The 441-nt window shown below is 71.4% G+C and overlaps 1 protein-coding gene across 1 annotated transcript in view; it reads left to right on the forward strand.

The window, feature by feature from the left end:
- Window positions 1-6: 6 nt before the first annotated feature.
- PRKAB1 (protein kinase AMP-activated non-catalytic subunit beta 1) overlaps window positions 7-441 on the forward strand; it is a 12407-nt gene continuing 11972 nt past the window's right edge. Inside the window, exons 1-2 of the mRNA XM_006770290.2 lie at window positions 7-56; window positions 177-344. Coding sequence (XP_006770353.1) covers window positions 186-344 — 159 coding nt within the window. The 5' untranslated portion in view covers window positions 7-56; window positions 177-185. The remainder of the gene's footprint in view (window positions 57-176; window positions 345-441) is intronic.

The raw sequence follows: 441 nt of genomic DNA on the forward strand, positions 1-441 counted from the left end.
GCTCGCCAGGTGACCCGGCTCAAACCGGATTCCCGCCCGGAACCTTAGCCCGAGAGGTGCGGCCCTCGGAGCTCCGACCCTCTCTTTGGGCCCTGTGACACCCCCGCGCCCCCGACTGCGGGAGTCCCCTGCCCCTTCCTCGGCGTGAGGCCTAGCCCTGCCCGGTGTCCCCGCAGACTCCCGCCATGGGCAACACGAGCAGCGAGCGCGCCGCGCTGGAGCGACAGGGCGGCCATAAAACGCCCCGGAGGGACAGCTCGGGGGGCGCCAAGGATGGGGACAGGCCCAAGATCCTGATGGACAGCCCCGAGGACGCCGACCTCTTCCACTCGGAGGAGATCAAGGTGAGGGGAGGTGGGGAACCGGTTCCCTTGCCCATTGAGATCCAGCCCCCGCCCCCGACACTCCCCCTCGGAAGCGGGGCGAGGGGCTCCGGCCGCC

Source organism: Myotis davidii, unplaced genomic scaffold (assembly GCF_000327345.1).
Source record: "Myotis davidii unplaced genomic scaffold, ASM32734v1 scaffold803, whole genome shotgun sequence".
In the NCBI taxonomy this organism is placed as follows: Eukaryota; Metazoa; Chordata; class Mammalia; order Chiroptera; family Vespertilionidae; genus Myotis; species Myotis davidii.